The sequence below is a fragment of the Salvelinus fontinalis genome, chromosome 7, assembly GCF_029448725.1.
Source record: "Salvelinus fontinalis isolate EN_2023a chromosome 7, ASM2944872v1, whole genome shotgun sequence".
NCBI classification, from domain to species: Eukaryota; Metazoa; Chordata; class Actinopteri; order Salmoniformes; family Salmonidae; genus Salvelinus; species Salvelinus fontinalis.
Window position 1 is genome coordinate 57,794,251 of NC_074671.1, and position 22,391 is coordinate 57,816,641.

Consider the following 22,391-nt stretch of genomic DNA (forward strand, 5'->3'; position numbering starts at 1 on the left):
CTAGAGACTATTTAGACACACCCATAGAGAGACAGTCTTACTAGAGAGGGGAACAGCCTAGACCACTTACTCTAGCTAGAGAGAGAACACCTATATAAAGTACAGGCTTGTTTGGATGGGCATAGGGGAAAGAGCAGCAAACATGCACACACACACACACCAGGCTTGTCTGAACAGGCTGAGGGGAAGAGCGTGTACATGCCATGGCCAACATGGAGCAACACATGCTCCCCCACCCACACACCAAAGAACAGTAGCAGGAAAAACGAGAGGTCAGCTCATTTGGCAAGAACAAAGTGACGATGCACCAGCAGCTTTCAAAAGAACAACCCCACAGCCCAGAAATAGTCCCTGTTACATCCCAACTGGAACAACCAAAGAGCAAAGCCTTCTGGGAACATTTTCATAACGCTCTACTTCTAATGGTAACGTTGGCAGCATTCCAATATGATCCTACACCATTGCCTTGGTTGGACGTTTGTTGGGATCCTTAGTGATTAACATTTCAATTCAAAACGCCTTGTTGACATACAGTATACTTAACCCCTTTTCCTGTCCTAGCGTTTTGGGACACTCAAGGAACTGGAAAAATAGACGTTTTATGGACCACGTTCCCTCAAACATTGCTGGAACAGTCTGGTTCTGGGGATGTCATCTCTTTGATTTACCCTACGTCATAAGAGAAGGGATATTATACTGGTCGGACACCACTTAGGAGTGTGACTAATATTACCACGCAACTCTTAAGCCACTCTTATCCAAACAAACAGCCGGAGGGCCACAGAGTAAACAGGCAATATGAGACAGCCCAGTTAGTGTTCCCACATGGCCATATCACTTGTTTAGGGAAGACATAAGTGGCCACCTGTGCAATTAGCAGTCTAGCGTCCCCGAACACCTGTTTGTAATCTGAGGAAGTGTCGTTTGTCAACTGGAGGCACACACAGCTTGTTGGTCTGTGCAAAACTGCTACAGGAAGTGCATATTTTTTTACTCAGAAAATTCTTTCTTGCCAATGTGAAAGGGGCATATGTTGCCAAAATTGTTAAAACACCGTTGGAATTGTAGTTAACATGGAGGCAAATGTAACTGCTGAAAACCATAAATACAGATAAGGGTTTTGGAGAGCTAGGGCAGTAGTACGTCATCAACCATGTTTGGGGAGGTGTGCATGTATTTATTGTTCAGGCCAGGGTTGTCAAACTCATTTTGCCCCGTGGGCCGCATTCGGTCTTCAACAAGGTCCGGTGGGCCGCACTGAAAAGTGGTTATATTTCCTCGCCGTCAAATTTGCTAAAAATATTCCTGTGTCCATTGTTTTTGTAATTTGATGCTCTGACTGTCTAGCTTTCATTTGTGATTTTCTGCGAGCTGGACAGCAAATAAATTAATGTAGGTCCATTATCATTTCTACAGTTTCAATTTGGTTTTAGTAATAAAGTATATTAAGTTTGTATATTAAATCAATTTAATTAAACCACCTGTGTGCAGTATATTTGACACCCCAGGTTTAGGCTATAGGTCTAAAAACCATCAGCATGAGTCATATCGACTGGCGCCAAGCTGTTAGGAAAATCAAATGTGTGCTCCTATACTCCCTTAAAAAGACCTTCACTTCACAAACGATCTGTCATTAATTGACGTTTTTCCCGAGATCGTAGTCGCGCAATTTTATACTAAAGAAAAATATGAATGCAACAATTTAAAATGATTTACTGAGTTACAGTTTATAAGGAAATCAGTCAATTTAAATAAATGAATTAGAACCTAAAATATGGATTTCACATGACTGGGAATACAGATCTGCATCTGTTGTCATGGATCAGAAAACCAGACAGTATCTGGTGCGACCACCATTTAACACATGCAGTGCAACATCTCCTTCACATTGACTTGATCAGGCTGTTGATTGTGGCCTGTGGAATGTTGTCCCACTCCTCTTCAAATGGCTGTGCGAAGTTGCTGGATATTGGTGGGGACTGGAACACGCTGTCGTACATGTCGATCCAGAACATCCCAAACATGCTTAATGGGTGACACGTCTGTTGAGTATGCAGGCCATGGAAGAACTTGGACATTTTCAGCTTCCAGGAATTATGTACAGATCCTTGCGACATGAAGCTGTGCATTATAATGTTGAAACATGAGGTGATGGCAGCGGATGAATGGCACGACAATGGGCCTCTGGATCTCGTCACGGTATCTGTGCATTCAAATTACCATCGATAAAATGCAATTGTGTTCATTGTCCGTAGCTTATGCCTGCCCACACCATAACCCCACCACCACAAGGCACTCTTCACAACATTGACATCAGCAAACCACTCACCCACACGATGCCATACAAAGTAGAGGTCGACCGATTAATCGGAATGGCCGATAAATCGGGGCCGATTTCAAGTTTTCATAAATCGGAAATTGGTATTTTTGGGCGCCGATTTAAAAATATTTATATATATATATTTTTTTTTACACCTTTATTTAACTAGGCAAGTCAGTTAAGAACACATTCTTATTTTCAATGACGGCCTAGGAGGCAGAACGTCAGATTTTTAACCTTGTCAGCTAGGGGGACCCAATCTTGCAACCTTACAGTTAACTAGTCCAATGCTCTAACACTGATTACATTGCACTCCACGAGGAGCCTGCCTGTGCCGCGAATGCAGTAAGCTAAGGTAAATTGCTAGCTGGCATTAAACTTATAAAAAACAATCAATCAATGACTGTCATTGCTCCAATATGTACTTAACCATAAACATCAATGCCTTTCTTAAAATCAATACACAAGTATATATTTTTAAACCTGCATATTTAGCTAAAAGAAATCCAGGTTAGCAGGCAATATTAATCAGGTGAAATTGTGTCATTTCTCTTGCGTTCATTGCACGCAGAGTCAGGGTATATACAACAGTTTGGGCCACCTGGCTCTTTGCGAACTAATTTGCCATAATTTTACGTAATTATCACAGCATTGAAGGTTGTGCAATGTAACAGGAATATTTAGACTCATGGATGCCACCCGTTAGATAAAATACGTAACGGAATAAACGTTTTGTTTTCGAGGTGATAGTTTCCGGATTAGTCAAAGGTATATGGTTTAGAGAGAAATAGTCGACGCGTTATAATTCCTGTAATAACTTGCGGCTGAACTTGACAGGGGTTCCTTCGTTATTTTACCGTTCATGTCTTCCATAGAGAATGTCTTGATCTACTTCAAATAAGGTCTGTGTTTCGTGCAGGCTTAGACCGCCTCGACGTTTTGATACCCGTGTAAATCTCACTAGGATAAGTTAACGTTTGTCAACATATTTTCATAAATCCACTCTACAAAAAGAATTATCTTTGCTTATATTTAGCCAATATTGATCAGGGTTACCTTGTCCTATGGATATCTACACAGTTATAAAATTGGCAAGGTGGTGGAAGCCTACACGAAACACAGACCTTATTTTAAGTGAATCTAAAAATATCCTATGGAATAAATGAAGGAACCGCTTTTCAGATTTTGCTAGGTGTCATGGGAATTATGACTCACACTTTGGTCGTCAATTCTTACTATGCCCATTATTAAAATAGGATTTCCTGCATATAGAAATGACAGTTTTTGTTTTCAACATTCATCACAGGTAACTTAAACTCTATTTTTATTCAAACAGTTGAGAGTATTTGTCTCCTAAGCAGACTCTTCAGTATCATTGTCACTTCAGAGCTGTGTGTGTGTGTGTGTGTGTGTGTGTGTGTGTGTGTGTGTGTGTGTATTATATTAAGTTAAAATAAGTGTTCATTGTTCATTCAGTATTGTTGCAATTGTCATTATTACAAAAATGTGTGTGTATGATATATATATACTGTATATATATATATACTGTATATATATATATACACTGCTCAAAAAAATAAAGGGAACACTTAAACAACACAATGTAACTCCAAGTCAATCACACTTCTGTGAAATCAAACTGTCCACTTAGGAAGCAACACTGATTGACAATAAATTTCACATGCTGTTGTGCAAATGGAATAGACAACAGTTGGAAATTATAGGCAATTAGCAAGACACCCCCAATAAAGGAGTGGTTCTGCGGGTGGTGACCACAGACCAATTCTCAGTTCCTATGCTTTCTGGCTGATGTTTTGGTCACTTTTGAATGCTGGCGGTGCTTTCACTCTAGTGGTAGCATGAGACGGAGTCTACAACCCACACAAGTGGCTCAGGTAGTGCATCTCATCCAGGGTGGCACATCAATGCGAGCTGTGGCAAGAAGGTTTGCTGTGTCTGTCAGCGTAGTGTCCAGAGCATGGAGGCGCTACCAGGAGACAGGCCAGTACATCAGGAGACGTGGAGGAGGCCGTAGGAGGGCAACAACCAAGCAGCAGGACCGCTACCTCCGCCTTTATGCAAGGAGGAGCAGGAGGAGCACTGCTAGAGCCCTGCAAAATGACCTCCAGCAGGCCACAAATGTGCATGTGTCAGCATATGGTCTCACAAGGGGTCTGAGGATCTCATCTCGGTACCTAATGGCAGTCAGGCTACCTCGGGCTGTGCGGCCCCACAAAGAAATGCCACCCCACACCATGACTGACCCACCGCCAAACTGGTCATGCTGGAGGATGTTGCAGGCAGCAGAACTTTCTCCACGGCATCTCCAGACTTTGTCACGTCTGTCACATGTGCTCAGTGTGAACCTGCTTTCATATGTGAAGAGCACAGGGCGCCAGTGGCGAACTTGCCAATCTTGGTGTTCTCTGGCAAATGCCAAACGTCCTGCACGGTGTTGGGCTGTAAGCACAACCCCCACCTGTGGACGTCGGGCCCTCATACCACCCTCATGGAGTCTGTTTCTGACCGTTTGAGCAGACACATGCACATTTGTGGCCTGCTGGAGGTCATTTTGCAGGGCTCTAGAAGCGCTACACCTGCTCCTCCTTGCATAAAGGCGGATTAATCGGCATCGCCTTTTTTTGTCCGCCAATAAATCGGTATTGAAAAATCATAGTCGGTCGACCTCTAATACAAAGTGGTCTGTGGTGAGACCTGATGGAGGACAATGGAGGCGGCTAAACGGCGAGGCATGTTCAATCGGCCGTCTGCATTGGCTGTGCAGTATTTACAGTATATACAGTATTTACAGTATATACAGTATTTACAGTATATACAGTATTTACAGTATATACAGTATTTACTCTGCAGAAGTCACGCGGTTTGCCGAACAGCGCAGAGCTGTTGTGAAGGACGTCGTCGTGGAAGTCAGTTTGTGTTCATACAGGACCTCCCTACCATCAAACATTCACGTCAATACGGAGCCCTCCACATTCTTACAAAACTTGAAAGGTGCACAGCGATCTGGTACGGAGCTCAGTTTGACCTCTGTGTGCCTACAGAGGCTTCATAATTGAGGCACACCATCCATACGGTGGCGCCGATCACATTTTCAGATTAAGCCGAAATTGGCTCTTTTGGTAGAGAAATGAACATTAAATTATCTGGCAACAGCTCTGGTGGACATTCCTGCAGTCAGTATGACAATTGCACGCTCCGTCAACATATGTGGCCCTATGTTGTGTGACAGAACGGCACATTTTAAAGTGGCCTTTTATTGTCTCTAGCACAAGGCGCACCTGTGTAATGATCATGCCGTTTTATCAGCTTCTTGATATACCACATCTGTCAGGTGGATGGATCATCTTGGCAAAGGAGAAACATCACTAACAGGGATGTAAACAAATTTGTGCACCAAATTTGGGAGAAAAGCTGATATGAAAAATTTCTGTGATCTTTTATTTCTGCTCATGAAACATGGGTCCAACACTTTACATGTCGCGTTTACATTTTTGTTCAGTGTACAACTAATCTAACTAAGCTGTTTGGTGCAGTATTTCAATTAAAATAAAGTGTATGAATACGAGTCATCTCGTTAAATGACAGACTTTCCTGCAGAATCCCTACTGTTGACCAGTCACTGAAGAAAGTGCGTAGACTCCGGCTTGCCTCAAGAAAATAACGTGTGCCCGAACAACCGAAAAAAAAGAATCGTTATAATATATGCACTAACTCTTCCGAACGGTTTCGGCTGGGAACCATGCGGACGCCTTTCAAGCCATCGGGAAGGGCGGAAGGGCACACACATCCCCTGCTCCAGGAATGCTGGAAACAAGTTAACTGGAGACATTTGATAATCTCATAGTACCACACCAATTTTAAAAACTCAGCCGCTCACACAAACACACTGGCACGGGAAAGCCCTGAGCGACGCAGAGTATACGTTGACAGACACACACTCCCCATCCTACACAATCTGACACACCGTTGTGATATAAAATGGGTCCGATCAACTTAACGAAAAGGATATTTCTTCCTTGATCACTGAGATATGATAACCAATGACTATAATAACAGGGATGTCCATCAGTGGTGGACAGTGCTCCATTCCAAATTCAACTACATCAGTTCAATTTATCAAGGGGCTCTATGCGAATTGGACGGCTACCCATCGCGTGTTATGGTGCCTCCTTGTAACTGGACCATTGTCAAGGCTTGTCAACTTAACTTTTAAATGACATCAATTACCTCGCTCGTTTTCCTTTGATTGAAAAATTAAAAGTTTCGACCGGGATTTGAGGAGCTGAAATGGAAAATTGCCACACACCCTCCCTCACCTGTGACCAACCACCGTAGCCTACATGTAACGATGAAGTTGGGCGTGGGAAAATCTATTCACATATTTAAAAACGGTTCGTTTTAGTAAAACTCACTGTTATGTGTAATTCATTTAGGAGAAACAGCATGATCAGTAAAAATCCGTTGATAATGTTGCCTTTAAATTAATTTGACTAATTGCTTTGTCAATGAAGATTCTTATCAGGTTAAGTGAAAACGTGCCCGCGTGTGCATGTCAATCTAATATTTCCCACTAAACGACAGCACACGCGTTATTATGACGATATTATCAGACCGTTTGACAACCCTTTTTCAAATATAACTTACCCATCGATAAAAACAAGAGTAGAAGAGAGAGATGTTCCATCCTGCAAATTCGCGTCTTTTTAACTCCCAGTTTGTTCCTTTGTCATTAAAATCCGCCACGGGTGAAAGGAGTCCTCTCGGACCTTCAGTTCAAAAACCCAACCACCGGCGACCTCTCAGAAATCCCCAAAATGCTGTCCACGAGAACCGATACTGGCGAGTAGACGTTCGGATATCCGTTAAATGGACGTGCGTGCAGTGAAAGTCCACTGGTAGCGACCTTGTACGCTCGCATAATTCATACTGAGTGTCGTTAATCAGTGTGTGGTTTTGGAACGGGAGAGGGAGGGAACAACGTTGCCGTGTCCGGAAGTCAGTTTTTGGAGGACGGGAGTAGCGTCGGGATTTTCACAGGTAGCTCTGGCCCAAGTCTCATCTCATGTGGTCTCACTAGTGGCTATTTAGAGCTGAATAATAGGCCTACAGAATATCATCATCATCATCGATACAGTATGTGTAACGTTAGCCTATTGAAATGTTGCTCTCAGATCATTTCACATCTACAAGGGGCCACTAAGAGGTGTGTATAGTTTGTAGTTTTAAAGGGGAATTTAACTCAAAAACGATATTTTCATTAGTCCACTGTTGATACAGTCCTAAAATGCCTGGCATGTCAGCAGTCAAGTTGTCAAGATATTATACAAGGGTGGGTCTAATCCTGAATGCTGATTGGTTAAAACCGCATTCCAGCCGGTGTCTATTCCACAAGTTACCACAAGCTACATCTACGATGTTAAAGTGCCTATTTACCCTGTTCCATCTTACTGCGCAATCCACTGTCTCGTCAGCCCAGCCAGGCAATTTATAAACATGATCTCCACTATAACAAACATCTAGATATTATCTCACATTTCTTTTAGACTAACATTTAGTTATCAACAGCTGAGATTTGTATTTACCCTCCTGTCTGCCATTTGCAAAATTGTTTCAATGTTGAAATTCGATCTCCAGCTGTCGCATAGTAATGAACATGTTGGGATGAGACAGACAGGCAGGCACCTTTTTTCAGCCAGTCGAAATCATGAATCAGCATAATTTTTATGTATATTTCTATCGACTGGGTCACGTCCATAGGTACAGAACTAACAGACTTAACGGCTGGGTCACGTCTCTGGCAACCAAACCAATAAAACGAACGACCAGCCGGCTTGGGTAGCAACCCTGGATTTATGTCGGGACTATATCTTGTGGATGGAAAGATGAAATAGTATGAATAAATTAATCAAAATATTTTTTTGTTGTAAAATATGTAAATCATTATTAGAATACGTTGTATAAAAGTCATAATGCCCTCAAAGCTGATGTTTGGATGAAATATTGGCATGTCTCATGATTTTTACCTTTATTTATCTAGGCAAGTCAGTTAAGAACAAATTCTTAATTACAATGACGGCCTACCGGGGAACAGTGGGTTAACTGCCTTGTTCAGGGGTAGAACAACAGATTTTTACCTTGTCAGCTCGGGGATTTGATCTAGCAACCTTTCGGTTACTGGCCCAACACTCTAACCACTAGGCTACCTGCTGCCCCAAAACATATATCAGAAGTGGGATGACAATGTGGCTGGAGACACTTTTCTTCTTAAGTCCAATATCTTGAAAACTTGCCTGCTGACATGCAAAACATTTTGGGACCGCATCAACAGTGGACTAATGAAAAAAATACCAGAAGATAATTTTTTTGTGAAATTCCCCTTTAATGTCATATGCACAAGTACAGTGAAATGCTTTTCTTGCAAGCTCTAAACCACAAAATGCTGTAGTCAATATCAATTTAGTATTAAAAATAACATAAGGTATACCAAAAACGCATGTGAAATAAGAACACGAGAAGTAAGCAAGCTATACAGTATACAGGGTCAGTTCCAATACCATATTTACAATGTGCAGGGATACTGGAATGATAGATGTAGATATGTATAGGGTAAGGTGACTAGGCATCAGGATATATGATAAACAGAGTAGCAGCAACGTATATGATGATTGTATGTCAGTGTGTGTGTGTAGAGTCAGTGTAAATGTGTGTGCATGTTTTGGGCTCCAGAGTGGTGCAGTGGTCTAAGGCACTGCATCTTAGAGCTAGAGACCCTGGTTTGATTCCAGGCTGCATCACAACCGGCTGTGATCTGGAGTCCGACAATTGGCCCAGTGTTGTTTTGGCCGGGGAAGGCCATCATTGTAAATAAGAATTTGTTCTTAACTCACTTGCCTAGTTAAATACATATTTTTTTTTTATGTTGTGTGTGTGAGTGAATGAATAGGGATTGGTGCTGGGGGTTGATTTGGGACTGGGTTGCAGAAGAACCTGACACCTCTGAAGACTGGCCACTGTATTTGCTGTAGATATAGTTTACAAAGTCATGCTGTGTGTGGGAGGGCAGGGGTTAAAGTTCACGGCTGTCACACACACACACACACACACACACACACACACACACACACACACACACACACACACACACACACACACACACACACACACACACACACACACACACACACACACACACACACACATCAATGAGTATCAGGAAAGAGAGTGGGTGGACAGAAGGGCAGGTGAAAGGTCAGGGTTCATGACCCCTGGGGACTTGGGTTAAATGGGGTGTCAGTGGTTGAATGGGACATGGGTGCAAGAGGCTGCATTATGATGCATTTATTTTTACCTGTGTGTGTGTGTGTGTGTGTGTGTGTGTGTGTGTGTGTGTGTGTGTGTGTGTGTGTGTGTGTGTGTGTGTGTGTGTGTGTGTGTGTGTGTGTGTGTGTGTGTGTGTGTGTGCGTGCGTGTGCGTGTGTATGGACGTGTTTAACTAACAAGAATAGTAAACAAACAAACAAATTTACCAACTGGGGGCATTTTGTTGGTCCCCACAAGGTCAAATGCTATTTCTAGGGGGTTAGGGTTAAGGTCAGAATTAGTGCGGAAGAGTACAGGATAGGTTTAGGGTTAGGGAAAATAGGATTTTGAATGGGACTGAATTGTTGGTTAGCTGTACAAGACTCTCTCTGTGTGTGTGTGTGTGTGTGTGTGTGTGTGTGTGTGTGTGTGTGTGTGTGTGTGTGTGTGTGTGTGTGTGTGTGTGTGTGTGTGTGTGTGTGTGTGTGTGTGTGTGTGCGTGCGTGCGCACATGTGGGTGTAAGTAAGCATTTCAATGTTAGTTGGCAGGTAGCCTAGTGGTTAGATTGGATCAATAAGCAAAAGGTTGCAAGATCAAATCCCTGAGCTGACAAGGTAAACATCTGTTCTTCTGCAAATAACCTACTGTTTCTAGGCTGTCATTGAAAATAAGAAATTGCTCTTAACTGACTTACCTAGTTTAAAAAAATGAAAGTCTACACCTGTTGTTTATGAAGCGTTAGGGTGTGTATGTGGGTCTAAGTGTGTGTATTGGGGACAGGTGCCCAAAGCCAAACAGTGGATGTATCGGATCACCGTCACCCAGACCTCTATTTATACTGGGCCATACAACAGAGTGACTGTTGCTCTTATCTTTCTGACCCATTTTCTCCTTACCGATTTTTAACATTGAATGCATGTGAATATCGTCTCTGTGTTAAGGCTGAAGCCTTAGTACCTCAGTGTGACTAACTGAAAGTGACTGACTGTACAATATTAACAACACAGACATGAAACGGAAGGTCCAACCACAGTCTTCTCACTTTGTTTTAGGCAGTAGGTCTAAGTTGCCTCTCAAACCTGATCTTAGGTCAGTTTTGTGTTTTCTCACTTACGATTATGGCTATAGAATTTGGGGAGGGTAGGTTGATCTTAGATCTGTGCCTAAGGGCACATTGATTTAACCCAGAGACGGGAAGTGATTAGTTTAGGGGTCAGAGTTCAGACTGTCGAACATGGCTCTGAGTGATAAACCTGAGTTTACTATAGCCTCAACGTGTATCAGGGATACAGCTATTTTCAACCTAGCTTCCTTTTCCGCTGTAAACCTGAATGTGGGAACTCCGTTCAGGCATTTCTCTTACGCCTGCTACGTTCGGTTAACTTTATTGTGACTCCTGCCGGTCTGTCATCAAACTGGTTCCCAAATGTTTACTGGCTGTCCGTGACCCAGCCGTAGTCTTTCAGGAACATATTCAGATTTCTGTCAACTAACTAGTTTAAATGTGACCCAAAGGAAAACGTTATTGGTTCACAAGTAGGTCCCTGGCCCACCCACTTCCTCTATTACTGTTGAATAGTCATGCAAGCAGATTAAATGAACACGGAAGCAAAGCACCATCTAGGGTTTATACAGTGAACAGGCGTGTGATGGAGAGGTTTTTTCAAATCAAATGTTATTGGTCACATACACATGGTTGCAGATGTGAATACAAGTGTAGTGAAATGCTTGTAAAAAAAATGGGTGCAAAAACCTGTGTTAACAGTCGTGCAGTTCAGCATACACAAATGCGCACACACACACACACACAGCGTCACATCCCTCCCACACACACAGGAAAAGGAGGTAAGATGTGTGGAAGCGAGGGCTTCAGATAAGTGTTGCTTTCAGCATCTTTGCTCCCTGCATGCTATTGGTAGGTGCCGTGCGAAAACCACAGCCAAGAGGCCTCAGCGATGTAACAGGAAAACAAGAGATTACATGAGCGCTTTACTCAGAGGTGTGATTACAGAGAATGACTCAAATGAACAATGATGTGAATGGAAACATTTTCAGAACTATTGTTATCATCTTGCAATTGTTAGCTATCAGACCTGGGTTCAAATACATTTGCATTGTAATTATTTTGTATTTGAAATACTTATTTCCTGTGTATTTAAGTATTTTCAAATAATGCTGCCCGAATCAACAAGATATTTTGAAAGTATTTCTATAAATAGAATACTATTTTAAACTATTTTCAAATACAAGCTGTCGTACATGTCGATCCAGAGCATCCCAACATGTTCAGTGGGTGACATGTCTGGTGAGTATGCAGGTCATGGAAGAACTGGGACATTTTCAGCTTCCAGGAGTTGTGTACAGATCCTTGCGACATGGGGCTGTGCATTATCATGCTGAAAGATGAGGTGGAGGCGGATGAATGACAAGACAATGGGCCTCAGGATCTCATCTCGGTATCTCTCTGCATTCAAATTGCCATCAGTAAAATGCAGTTGTGTTCGTTGTCTGTAGCTTATGCCTGCCCATACCATAACCCCACCATGGGGCACTCTGTTCACAACGTTTGCGGTTGTGAGACCGGTTGGACGTACTGCCAAATTCAACTACGTTGGAGGTGGCTTATGGTAGAGAAATTAACATGAAATTCTCTGGTAACAGCTCTGGTAGACATTCCCGCAGTCAGCATGCCAATTGCACAGTCCCTCAAAACATGAGACATCGGTGGCATTGTGTTGTGTGACAAAACTGCACATTTTAGAGTGACATTTTATTGTCCCCAGCACAAGGTGCACCTGTGTAAAGATCATGCTGTTTAATCATCTTGTTGATATGCCACATCTGTCTGGTGGATGGATTCTCTTGGCATAGGGGAAATGATCATTAACAGGGATTTAAACAGATTTGTGCACAATATTTGAGAGAGAAAAGATTTTTTTGCGAAAGGACAATTTCTGGGATCTTTTATTTCAGCTCATGAAACATGGGACCAACACTTTACATGTTGCCTTAATATTTTTTGTTTAGTGTACTTGTACTTTCATAGAAAAATATCCATATACTAAATTCAAAATGTATTTGAAAGTAATTGCAATACTCTAAATAGTATTTGAAGTGAACCCAGGTCTGTCAGCTATTAATCATTGAAAGATGCCATACATTGCCTCAAAGCACAGCTCATTATTAGCTTTGTGGTTGGCAATCACATAATTCAGTCAATGACTATGTGCCTGTAATTCTTAACTTTTTATTGACAACCACACAGACATCAAGTTAAGATCACTACTTCAAGAGGAGGTGGATAGATAGGTAGGCTACAACCTATGGATGATTTTGATAAACACTCAACTCAACATAAAAACAATGAAACAGAATTTTGAAAAGGCATTGGAAGAAAAACATTTAATTTATATAAAAACAAGTGTAAAAATAATCTACATTCATTTGTACAATAGAACACTGTGTGGGTGTTTTTTCCTTCCTTTTCTATTCTTTAGATAACAACATTTTCAACATGTGAGCTGCTGGAACTCCTTTCCTTGGATCAGAAAGTATATAGGCTAAACCTGTTTCCAGACTCATTGCCTGGGGGGGTGAGGGCCTTTCTTCCTGGGCTGGGGTAGTGGTGGGGGCTGCTCCTCATCATCATCCATTGGTGTCTGTGGAGGCCTCCCTCGAGCCTGGGCTCTGGGTTGGGGCTCTGCCTGGCCAGAGGCTCTGGCCGTGGGCCTGGGGCCGGTGGAACCAGGTGGGGCCCCCCCGGGGGGTCTCTGCCTTTGCTTCTGGCCCTCTGGTTGAGAAGGATGCTTTGTCTGGCCCTCTGGGTGGTAAGGATGCTGGGTCTTGGTCAGGGGGGCTAGTCTCAACTCTCTTTCCTCTGTGAAGGAGAAGGAACAGATGAAATGAGGGAGGGAACAAAAGAAAGATACCATAAATGTTTCTGTGCACAGAACACCAACACAATAGCCATAGACATTTGAGCTTTGGTCTGAAGCGATTACCTTCAAAGCGCATCTGGCTCTTGCGTCGGCTGAGGCAACAGCACACCGAGGTGATGATGATGAGGAGGAGTACCAAGCCCCCTCCCCCGGCCAGGATGGCCACCATGGTCAGGAAATCAAATCCCAACAGTAACTGAGGATCACCCGATTTTGAGACAGCTGAGAGGATGGTGGGGGTGAGGGGTGGAGCAGAGGAGAGACAAATTAGTTGTTTTACTGTCTTTTTGTCTTTTTTATGTGGTGCTTCTCCAATCTTAAATATTGGTCACTTTTTTCCTGAAAACAGAAGAAAAAGAGAGAGACAGAAGAAAAGAGAGAAAGAGAAAGACAGAGAGATACACAAAGAGAATTGCAATTGAGCCCTTCAAAACATACTGTACCTTTGCATGTTGGTTTGATGGTGTCACTTTTCTCCATGCTGACCTCATTGACTGCAGAGCAGGTGAAGGTGTCCAGCTCTTTCAGGTCTTTCAGATCGATGATAAAGGTTGTTTTTGTTTCCCCATTTAAAGGCAGTTTGTTCTTGCTCCACTTGAAAGTCACTCCCTCAGTGTTGGTCAAGGTACAGGTTAAGGTGACGTCCTTAGCAGAACAGGTGAATTTCACTGAGGGCTTGGAGACCTTTTCTGGAGAGAAACAAAATGTCAGTGTCTCTAAAGGAGAGGATACGGTACTTGTATGGTTGGAAAGAAAAAGAGAAAGAGGCTTACCCTTCATACACAGCCTGAAGGACTGTTCTTTGATGCTTCTCCCGTCGCTGTCGAACACATCTGCTTTGTAAGTACCTTCGTTTGCCAACGCCAGGCCTTTGAGCTGGAGAGACCCATCATCTAAGATGTCCTCAGTCTTGCCTGGTTTGAACATTCCATTCTTTCTTTTAAATATAACGTTGCCATTGTGTTTCCAGGTTATTTCTTTCGAACTCAAGTCATTGTAATTAAGAGGGATGGTGAAGTCAGTTCCAGGTTGGAAATAAGAATCGCATTGATCTGTGATAGAAGAGAAGAAAAGAGATCAGAATAATTCTCTGTTGTTGCTGACGGTAACATACTTTTATTACATGTTGGGGTCAATAAAGAGTTAGAAAATGTGATCTAATTCAAATCTTATTATTGACATTTTTGGTCAAGCATTTATCTACAGTATAAATGACCATTTATGTATGCTACATTTCAAAGTAAAATAAGTTAATTTCAAGTACAATTGTTCATTGTTAATTCCTCATCATTTGTCAGTTAGGCCAACTGCCAGGAAAATATGCTCTAAAACAGGCCTGTAAAATAAAGTGTCACATAAAACCAAGTGTTTCTAACTTGGATCAAATTCAAATAATGCTACTGTATGAAAAGACATGTTCAACTGGTTGGGTCAGCCACATTAACCCAGATGATTCTATTACAGCTTCCTGTTCTTGTGTACTGGGTGTTTGAAACAGAACATGTCTAAAACCACAACTTTCTGAAAGGCCACAGATACTAAAACAACAGGACCTCTTCAAATCAAATGGCCTATCTGGGGACAATCTCATAGACAGATGGTCAGATTAAGCCTTCTCCTTGAGTAAATAGGATGTTAATCTTGGTCAAATGACCGATATCTTATACATTTATATATCAATGGTAATTGAAATCAAATAAATTACATTGGCATGGAAAAAAACACTTAAGTAAGGAAATAAGTATTGTACCACATAATGATCTTAAAATATCTAAATTGTATTTACAACATCCATACAAATCACTCTAATAATGAGATAAAATTGCGATATCAAAGATCGAATCCCCAAGCTGACAAGGTAAAAATCTGTCGTTCTGCCCCTGAACAAGGCAGTTAACCCACTGTTCCTAGGCCGTCATTGTAAATAAGAAGTTGTTCTTAACTGACTTGCCTAGTTAAATAAAGGTAAAATAAATAATGGACATTGTTACATTTACAAGATAACACGTAATAGAGGCACCACAGAAGAGACATTTAATGTCATTTTTCATGCACACGTCGTTGTTCATTTTCTCCCTAACATTGCTCAAATCAATTGTGATCAAATGTAAAGGTTCAATAGCAATCCATGAATGTGACCATCAATAGGTAAGAGTTATTTATTTACCAGATCGACCCTATTTGATGATAATTTAAATGAAAAGCATGCTATTTAAAATCAATAGACGTCCTCTTCTCAAATAACTGATCCAACAGTTAGAGGGAGGGGGGGGGGGGGGGGGGGGGGGTTAGAATGAGAGTCTTACCTGCTGATGAAAGAGAGAGAAATCCATGAAGGACAAGGAATGCCAGTGGTAATGTACAGGCCATTGTGTAGTTACTACATGTACTGTGAGAAAAATGTACAGGTTTCAGTTTAGTAGTCAACCTCTTTCCTGGGTCTCACTGTGTGTGTGTGTGTCTCAGAAGAGGAAATGATCCAATCAGCAGGCCCTGTATGTATCTACTCCCTCAGCAGTGCAGAGATGTCATATCTTAAAATAAGCTTCAAACAAACTCTTCCTCTTCTCATCAGTATCAACACAGGCATTTTCTCAGCCACGTCCTAAACACAACCTTTTTTAACAAAACGTTTAAAAAAAAAAAATGTATTCATTGTGTGGCATTAAATGCCACACAACTCCATATTAGGAGATTCTCATAAATGATGACGATTTCAACAAATGTACTTCTTTTTTTATTTACATTAGTCATATAACGTTGACTTATGATACTGGTTTCAGATCAGCTTTTCCTTTCTGAACCTAACGCTAGGTCATCGTTCAAAACTAACCCTGGGTCTGTACTTAGGAGTGGCAAGCTCATACACTGTAATCACTTACCAATTCCAAACTGAGCCCTATATACCTAATGGGGAGCACATCTGAAAGGATTGGACAAGTGAAAGCAACATGGCAGGATGTGTTGATACCTTTCTTTTCCTCAATCTACCAGAAGTACCCAGGTGTAGGTGATTCGTCTTGAATTTGAATGGAGCAAGCCAGTGAACAACAGTTTTCATGGATTGTAGAACTATGCTGACATCTAGTGTTCAATAAAGTTAGTTGCATCACCTGCACTTGGGAAATTCCAATTGCCTTCAACTCAAACTGCGAATTGTTGTACGTTTTTCTAATTTTAGCCAGTCAAAGAGAGAATTTACATCCACATGTCCTTTCCTTGACCTCGGATGACTTCAGTAGGTCACCGTGGTCGACTACATTCCATGTGAGCATCCACACACACGACAAAACCATAATAGTCCTCAAGAGAACATCCACACACACGACAAAACCATAATAGTCCTCAAGAGAACATCCACACACACGACAAAACCATAATAGTCCTCAAGAGAACATCCACACACACGACAAAACCATAATAGTCCTCAAGAGAAAGAACAACACTTTCACTTTCATATGGATCGCACCTGCGGGCGATGGCTGACCAAGGAATATCAACTCCCAGTATAATAGGCATAGTCACTATATTCTGTTGCATTTATGGCGGACAATTCGTCAATGGTAAGTGAATGTATTTCTCCGTACTAGTAGACTATTTATAATTCGAGACACAATTAAAGAAAGCTTAGTTGTCAGTCTAGTGAGACCACGTGTTTGGACGCGCTGATCCATGATCGACGCTCCTTCACTACTCTCCTGTCCTAGAAAAATCCCTTGATGGATTGTCCTAGGAATACATTTGGTATTGTTAGCCTTTTTCTATTGCTTTTGCTTACGAATGTATTTTATTTTATTGACATAAATGTTATTTAGAATACCAGTGGTGGAAAAAGTACATCATTGTCATACTTGAGTAAAAGTAAAGATACCTTAGTAGAAAATTCCACAAGTAAAAGTGAAAGTCACCCAGTAAAATACTACTCGAGTAAAAGTCTAAAAGTATTTGGTTTTAAATATACTTAAGTATCAAAAGTTAAAGTATAAATCATTTCACATTCCTTATATTAAGGAAGCATTTATTTTTGGCCGGGAGCACACTTCAACACTCCGACATAATTTACAAAGGAGGCATGTGTGTTTATTGAGCCAGATCAGAGGCAGTAGGGATGACCAGGGATGTTCTCTTGATGTGTTTGAAAAGGACAATTTTCCTGTCTGCTAAGCTTCCAAAATGTAACAAGTACTTTTGGGTGTCAGGGAAAAGTATGGTGTAATTTTTACATTATTTTCTTTAGGAATGTAGTTGAGTAAAAGTTGTCAAAATATAAATAGTAAAGTACAGATACCCCCAAAAATTACTTAAGCAGTACATTTAAGTAGTTTTACTTAAGTACTTTATGCCACTGAAAAATACTACAACTGAATTTAGGCTAATTACTAGCCTAGCTAGAGTTTACCCACCATCTATTCCCCACACCTTCTGTTTCCCCGCCCTAAAATATTTTGGGTTTCAGTTACTGCATTTTGTGCCAGGTGTTGCTTTTGGGGCCTTTCTACACTGTCTAGAAAATAAACTAGGGGGAAGACTGTTGTATTTCAGGGTAACAACATTGTTCCTTACAATAACTCAGCCCATTTATACCATATGAGGGCAATGTGACTATGTCATGTTAACTGTGGTGTAACTCTGTTCTCATCCCATAGCAGCTGGACCGTCCACCACCCGTTATGTCATCACAAATGGCAATGTCATTATCAACCCTGGGATCCGTGGTGGAGTTCTACAGGAGATCCTCTGGAAACAAGGTGTAAATAAGGCGGTGGAATGGGACACTGCCGGGATACAGGAATTTCGTGATTTTAAAGGGAGGACATCCTTGAACACCACGACTGGAGAAATCACAATCAGACAGCTGACCAAGCAGCTCAGCGGGGTGTATGAGGCAGAGTGTATGATTGGTGTGGAAATACAGACCTTTCAGCAGAGAGTGGAAGTCATTGGTGAGTCAGGGTTTCCTAAAGGATGAATCAGGACCGACGTTTGGGTCATAAAGTCACTTGGTTGGCAACCACTGGCTTGTTGTAATATGATAAGTACTCAACCATAAATTAAACCTATGCCGTGCTCTCCAAAAGTCCCCATGATAAGAATTCCAGAGATAGATATCACATCAGATGCCCTGGCCTAGAACCAGCCATTCCAGTCTGTGGGGGAATAATGTCAACATTTCCATGATTGAGCAAGATTTCAGTCCAACAGTTGTTACTAAGCTAACAGCAATAAACCTGGTAACACAAGCACATTGTAAAGAGAAGGAGCTGTGTGCAGTGTGTGTGTGTACAGTGTGTGTGCGCAGTGTGTGTGCGCAGAGTGTGTGCGCAGAGTGTGCGCAGAGTGTGTACTGTGTGTAATGTGTGTGCGCTGTGTTCAATGTGTGTCTAGTGTGTGTGTGTGTCACCAAGTGCCCTCTGTCTGATGTACTCCTCCATTAATGACATAACGTCAACGTTCAAACTTCTATGATTGACATTTAGTATCACCAGCCAGCCAACAGTCGTTACTAAACTAACAGAGAGAACATTTTACAACACAAACACATTTTAAAGAATAAGAGTATGTGTGTGAAATATTCCTTACTTTCCCTCCACTTTTGCATAACATACTCCTCCATTTCCATCCACAGACCCAGTATCACAACCTGAAGTCACCTGTGAATTGAACGGTACCATGGCAACAATTCACTGCAGTGCTGAGGGTCCACTGGTGGAGTTTCGCTGGTCTTGGTCTGACCACCAGGGGGAGATGTGGAGCCAGGAGCAGACTGGACAGCACTACAACATCAAATCCCCAAAGTCAGTCAGCTACACCTGTGAGGCCAGGAACCCAGTCAGTGAGAAGACACAGACATACAACAGCAACGACTGCCTGGCCACAGGTAAAGAGAGATAGGCGAGATGTAGAGGGCTTGGGTTTTGTAAAGCAAATACCATTCTGTTGGTGTACTCAGTCAAGGTTTATTCATGTCCAAGTATTTTAATGCTGTTGATAAAGAAATAGAAATTCCTTTGTTCAGTTTCCATTGACCATGTGACCTGACCTGTGTGCATCTGTCTGTATGTGTGTGTGTCAGGTAATCCTGAGATCTACATCTACACTGGTATTGGTGCAGGTGTCTTGTTGTTGGTTGCTGTTGTGGTTGCTGTTGTGGTCTGGCTCATCAAGAAGCGTTCCAAAGGTAAGTCCATATCTTTAATTAAGGACAGTAATACCTTATAACAGGGTTCTTTATTATGAATCTCCTTGAAGATGTAGTGACATTGTGTTGATTCATTGTGTTCGGTTTAGACCCAAAATCAACTGAAGAAAATCTGTCACTTTGTCTGAAGGTGCATTTCCCTTTCTTTCTAAGCCCTCTAGTATCTTCATACCTGCATACCCACTGACTTCCCTTCTTTTCTCTCCTTTGTTTTTGTTCCTCTAGATTTGCGGAGCACAGGGAATGCCAGCCATCCTGAAGAGGATCGAGAGAAGGCGGTGGCAATCAGCCAGGCAGAGATTGTGGAAGAGGAGAAAAAGCTATTACTAGATGAAGAACTCACTCAGAACACAAGTGTAAAGGATAGGGTCAATCAGATCAACCAGAACAGTGAGGCTGTGAAAACTGGAGATGGTGAGGGAGAGAAGAAACCATTACTAGACAAGACAGGATCCACTGATACAGATGTTATTGTGAGTAATATCCCGTTCAAACTGAACAACCAGAATCAGGTGTGGGGTGGGGAGTCCGGAAAGAAACGGAGGGAAGAAAAAGAGCAGAACGCAGAATCCAAACAGAACATGAACTTTACCTTGGGGAGTGTACCAGGGGATACCGGCCAAACTGCTCCTCCGAAGCCACCTCGGAGCAGCCTTAACTATAATTTACCGTACCCACAGATCCTGGAGACACAGCACAGCAGAGAGCATCATGGGAGAGGACCTGACCAAAGCATGAGTGATAATGGCACAGAGAGAGATGGAGAGGGAGATGGACAGCTTATGTCCCAAAAAACCTTAGACACAGGGAAGGAGAGCGGAGGAAAGGAGGCGGGGACAAGAGAGGAGGAAGAGCACGTTGAGAAAGAGAAGGTAGTAGAAGATGATTTAGTGAGAGTGGAGGGAGAGCACGTTGAGAAAGAGAAGGTAGTAGGAGATGATTCAGTGAGAGTGGAGGGAGAGCACGTTGAGAAAGAGAAGGTAGTAGAAGATGATTTAGTGAGAGTGGAGGGAGAGCACGTTGAGAAAGAGAAGGTAGTAGGAGATGATTTAGTGAGAGTGGAGGGAGAGGGACAAGAAGAGACAGATAGAAGAGGTGATGGAGGAGAAAAAAAGGGACAGGAGAGAGAGATGGAAAATAATGAAGAAGAGCAGATGAAAGGAGAGGGAGAAGAAAGGAGAGAAGGGAGAGGAAGGAAAGAGCCCAACTTCTCCCAAACAACCACTCCCCTGCAAAGTCACCCGACCACCTCTCGCCCCAAAACCATCATCTATAAGACATGGCAACCAGATGGGTGTAGAACAAGGAAGTGTAGTGAAGACAATGGAAACCCAGAGGATTGGTAGTCACACAGACAGAGAGAGAGGAAGACCTGACCTACCAGGTCTGAGGAGACCCACAAGCTCAGTGTCAGACAGTACAGACACTCCTGATAGAAACAGTCCAGGATTGTCAGCTGTTTCTATAGCCACAGAATTTAGTCCAAAGGTGGGCATTGGTACTCTATCCAATCCAGGAAAGGACATTCTAGGTGCACCCTGCGGAGCAGTAGATACCATTTCAGATACATGTACAGCAATAGAGAGTAGCTCAGATACTCTGTCTACTACAGAGGAAAATGTACCAACAGAGACCAGTAAAGCTACAGCCTCTGTACCAGGAGAAACCAGTTGAAAAGCACTTGTTGAAATATTCTTTTTTAACAAAAATGTTAGGCTCTGTACGGGGATGTTTTGTTTCTCTTATATTTAGACAATTCTTTTCAAGTGTATTTAAAACCAAATTCCTTTCGACTTTTACTTTAGTCATTTTCAATTAAAGTATCTTTACTTTTAGTCAAGTATGACTTTTGGGTACTTTTTCACCACTGTATTATAGCACATCAACATAATGTATTGTGTTGGTACAGTATACAGTACATTTTTTATACCAACATACATTTTGTATTTTTAGGTGCATTTTATAAAGAAAAACATTTCATTAAGAGCTTACTTGATCCTTTACATGGTGTGAGGGCTGATACTTTGCTATATAAAAACAAGACATATTTCAAATGTTAATATAAAAAAAAAGATGTGAGAAAAAGTTTATTTTGTCCCGAGTTTCAATAATGCCTGAGGAGTAGGCCCGTATAAAAATGAAGAAATAACCTTATCACTTTGACTTCATGCATCTCACTTGGCTGACCGAGGACGATCAATTCTAACTGTAATAGTATTAGTCACCATCTTCTGTTGCATTTGTGGCAGATAATTAATGAACGGTAAGTGAATATATTTCCCGCAGGTATTCATCATTATAGTCTAGACGCACTCAAGTGAAACAGGAGATTTCAGTCGAGTGTAAACTGACAAGTGTTTTGAAACAGCCATCCAGCGGGCGCCAGTTTAATCTTTTTTCATTAATGTTTGTTAGAGTGCAGACTATTGAGCCTAGAACTTCTTATGACTGCATTCCCGTTAACGGGATGATATGACAACAGCCAGTGAAAGTGCAGGGCGCCAAATTCAAACAACAGAAATCTCATAATTAAAATTCCTCAAACATACATGTATCTTATACCATTTTTAAGGGAATCTTGTTGTTAATCCCACCAAAGTGTCCGATTTCAAA

General features: G+C 41.8%; 3 protein-coding genes across 3 annotated transcripts in view; 1 reads left to right on the top strand and 2 right to left on the bottom strand.

Moving 5' to 3' along the window:
• LOC129859844 (prostaglandin F2 receptor negative regulator-like) overlaps positions 1-7,363 on the bottom strand; it is a 52,171-nt gene extending 44,808 nt beyond the window's left edge. Inside the window, exon 1 of the mRNA XM_055930016.1 lies at positions 6,986-7,363. Coding sequence (XP_055785991.1) covers positions 6,986-7,025 — 40 coding nt within the window. The 5' untranslated portion in view covers positions 7,026-7,363. The remainder of the gene's footprint in view (positions 1-6,985) is intronic.
• A 5,226-nt stretch (positions 7,364-12,589) lies between these two features.
• Positions 12,590-16,068, bottom strand: LOC129859846 (T-cell surface antigen CD2-like). Its single transcript, XM_055930018.1, has 5 exons — positions 15,886-16,068; positions 14,353-14,631; positions 14,023-14,268; positions 13,643-13,801; positions 12,590-13,518 (listed from the first exon to the last, which is right to left on the bottom strand). Exons 1-5 carry the CDS (start codon positions 15,947-15,949, stop codon positions 13,220-13,222), a joined length of 1,047 nt encoding a protein of 348 aa, XP_055785993.1. The 5' UTR covers positions 15,950-16,068; the 3' UTR covers positions 12,590-13,219.
• Positions 16,069-16,833: 765 nt separating this feature from the next.
• On the top strand, positions 16,834-21,932 carry LOC129859845 (uncharacterized). The gene is made up of 5 exons (XM_055930017.1): positions 16,834-17,142; positions 18,226-18,522; positions 19,206-19,457; positions 19,653-19,757; positions 20,004-21,932. The coding sequence occupies exons 1-5, from the start codon at positions 17,058-17,060 to the stop codon at positions 21,122-21,124; spliced, it is 1,860 nt and encodes a 619-aa protein (XP_055785992.1). The 5' UTR covers positions 16,834-17,057; the 3' UTR covers positions 21,125-21,932.
• The last annotated feature ends 459 nt before the right edge of the window (positions 21,933-22,391 follow it).

Coding starts and splice junctions, on each gene's coding strand:
- LOC129859846 (XM_055930018.1), bottom strand. CDS start 15,949: ATGGCCTGTACATTACCACTGGCATTCCTTGTCCTTCATGGATTTCTC. Junction 14,632..15,885: donor TCTCTCTCTTTCATCAGCAG/GTAAGACTCTCA, acceptor CTTCTATCACAG/ATCAATGCGATTCTTATTTC. Junction 14,269..14,352: donor CTTCAGGCTGTGTATGAAGG/GTAAGCCTCTTT, acceptor GTTTCTCTCCAG/AAAAGGTCTCCAAGCCCTCA.
- LOC129859845 (XM_055930017.1), top strand. CDS start 17,058: ATGGCTGACCAAGGAATATCAACTCCCAGTATAATAGGCATAGTCACT. Junction 17,143..18,225: donor TGGCGGACAATTCGTCAATG/GTAAGTGAATGT, acceptor CTCATCCCATAG/CAGCTGGACCGTCCACCACC. Junction 19,758..20,003: donor CATCAAGAAGCGTTCCAAAG/GTAAGTCCATAT, acceptor TTGTTCCTCTAG/ATTTGCGGAGCACAGGGAAT.